Genomic DNA, 2485 nt, shown 5'->3' with positions numbered 1-2485 from the left:
GCTCCTGTTGCTTGATAGTGACGTGGGTCTGGTGCAAGCTGGCGGCTGCAGAGACTGCTTCATTAGCAGAGAAGCGCATGCACTCCTGGGGTTGCAGCTGAGGGACTACAGCTGGGCCCGCCCACACAGCCGCCCACGTTCCGCCCTGCTGCTCACTTGATCTCAGATGAGGGTGTCCAGAGCTTCGGGTTGCTGAGGCTGCGGTGGTACACGCAGCAAAGCATACAGAGCGTGCTGGTGAGCCAAACGCGCCGCTGCGCCACCACAGCTCGAGCTGCGGCGCTGGCATGTGCTGCACTGACACGAAGCTGGCATGCATGCGCAAGCGCGTGCGATTATAACAACACACTTCCTTTGTTTGAAAGGCAATGAGCTCGTGCTGTTCACTCCACGCACCTGGACGCCCGCACACTGAGGGCTCGGCGGCCTCCACGCGCCTGCACTGCCGCTGCATTGCTGTGAGCACACCCCGCACGCAAGGACGCCGCCATTTTAGCCACTGCTGCCGCCTTACGGAGACTCGGAGTGCGACCAGATCACTCGTTGGTTTCCTCACGGCGCGCACGTCAGCCAATAGCAGGGCGCACTAAATAATGACCAGCCGTCGCTGTATCAGCGATCCTGTGAGAACCAGTGCTGCGTTCCTCCGGAGTTATGCAGGCGCGAACCGAGAGTGCACGTTACCGTATGTGGGTGGCGCACAGTCATCGCCTTTTCTGGTCAGGCTTGTACAACGACGTTCTCCACCCACGGTCACACCTCATACATTACGGTAAAAATGGCCGATCTGGACGCAATGCTGGCCGCGTGCCTTGGTTTCGACAATCAGGTGAAGGCGCGGAGATTAAAACGAATGCTCCTCATCTGCCCTATGCAGCCGACAGACCCCGGTGCTCGCGGCCGTCGCGGGCGGCGCAGCTGGTCGGCTGGCCGCGCGTGACCCACCTGGGAACAGCCCCCCCCCCTCGCAGCAGCCCCCACGGCTCGCCCCCATTCTTACCCTGGCACGCGCTCCTTACCCTGGCACCAGCCGTATCGCCACGGTCCAGAACCGCCTCCCTCTCCCAAATCCACCACCATCGCCTCCCAACTGCTGACCCATGATGGCCTCGCTGGGGACAAACCAAAACTATCCAGGCGCGCAAGGCAGCCGAAAAGGCGCTGAAACAGCTGTCCGGCCACGCCGACTACGTGCCAGAGCTTTGTAAGCGGCTTGAGGCGGCGGACGCGCAGGTCCGCCAGCTGGCGGCCGTGCTGGTGCGCAAGGCGGTCAGCAAGCACTTCCCCAAGCTCCCGCCAGAGGTGCGGCGTGGGTGGGTGGGCGGTTTGGGGGGTCATGCGGGGTGACCAGGGGTCACGGGGGCGGCGGGCGGGGGCGATGCGTGGCGTGCAGCCGGGGGCGACGCGTGGCCGTGCGGCGGGCGGCAGGAAGGCCGGGCCGGAGGGCAGGGCGGCCTCGGGCTGCAGCCCACTGCCGGGGGCGCCGCGGTTCCAGCGGGGGCCCAGTTCTCATGCGCAACGCGCCGGCTGGCGCGCCGCACGCCGTTCTGGTGTGCGCTGCCTCGTGGGTGGCTGCAGACCCTTAGCTTCTCACCCAGTCCAGGACGAGCCGGACTGCACATGCAGGCGTGCGCGCGACCCAGGTCAGCCGCCGCAGCCGCGCGGCGCAGGGCGCCGCCACGCGCCGACACGCCCCGCCCGATTCTTGCCCCACCACTGACGCCAGGCCCAGGCCCGCATCCGTGCGCTGCTGCTGCAGCGGGTGGTGCAGGAGCCGCTGCACAGCGTGAGGCGCGCCATCGCTGACGTAGCGGGCGCTGTCGCGCGCATCGCGGTGCCCCTCAACCAGTGGCCGGGTGAGCGGCGCGGCGCCACTGGGCGCTCCGACGAGCGCGGCAGCTGCCCGGCATGCCGTGGGTGCCTACTACCTGCGTGCCAGCGGGGTGAAACCCCGCATCCGCCAGCATCCTACACCCGGAAACGCAAGCCAGGGTCTGCCCAACGCGCTCACCTCTCTGGACCCACCCAGCTCACCTCGCACCCCCTCTCCCCACCCCCACGCCCCCGGTGACCCTCAACCCGCCCGAACCCTTCCCCTCACATCTTCCCCAGAGCTGCTCCAGTTTTTGCAGCAGTGCAGCGCCTCCCAGGCGGCGGAGCACCGGGAGGTAGCCATGCTGCTGTTCGCGTCGCTCATGGAGACACTGGGTGCGGGCCCCGCGCGCGCGCGCGGCGCGACGACACATGAATCGGGCCGCGGCTCGCGGCGCGCGGCGCAGCGCTTCGTCAGCGGCAGGAGAGCGAGGGCGCGGAGCCCGCCGCCGCCGCCCGGGGGGCGTGCGGCGGGAGGCCGGCCGGGCCCCAAGCGGCAGGGCAGCTGGCCAGATGGACACACGCCACGATACCGCAGCACTCACGCGGCCACCGTGCACCCTGTCACTAAGCAATCCCCCTCCTCCTCGTCCACCAAACCCCACCCGCCAGG

General features: G+C 68.3%; 1 protein-coding gene across 1 annotated transcript; it reads left to right on the top strand.

Moving 5' to 3' along the window:
* Positions 1–778: 778 nt before the first annotated feature.
* On the top strand, positions 779–1947 carry MNEG_15633 (hypothetical protein; the record flags this gene model as incomplete). Its single annotated transcript, XM_014035896.1, has 4 exons — positions 779–829; positions 1138–1302; positions 1727–1856; positions 1940–1947. 4 exons carry the CDS (start codon positions 779–781, stop codon positions 1945–1947), a joined length of 354 nt encoding a protein of 117 aa, XP_013891350.1.
* Positions 1948–2485: the final 538 nt, after the last annotated feature.

Source organism: Monoraphidium neglectum (genome assembly GCF_000611645.1).
Source record: "Monoraphidium neglectum strain SAG 48.87 unplaced genomic scaffold scaffold05510, whole genome shotgun sequence".
NCBI classification, from domain to species: Eukaryota; Viridiplantae; Chlorophyta; class Chlorophyceae; order Sphaeropleales; family Selenastraceae; genus Monoraphidium; species Monoraphidium neglectum.
The sequence above is the reverse complement of the archived record's forward strand: the minus strand, read 5'-3'. Positions and strand labels throughout refer to the sequence as shown.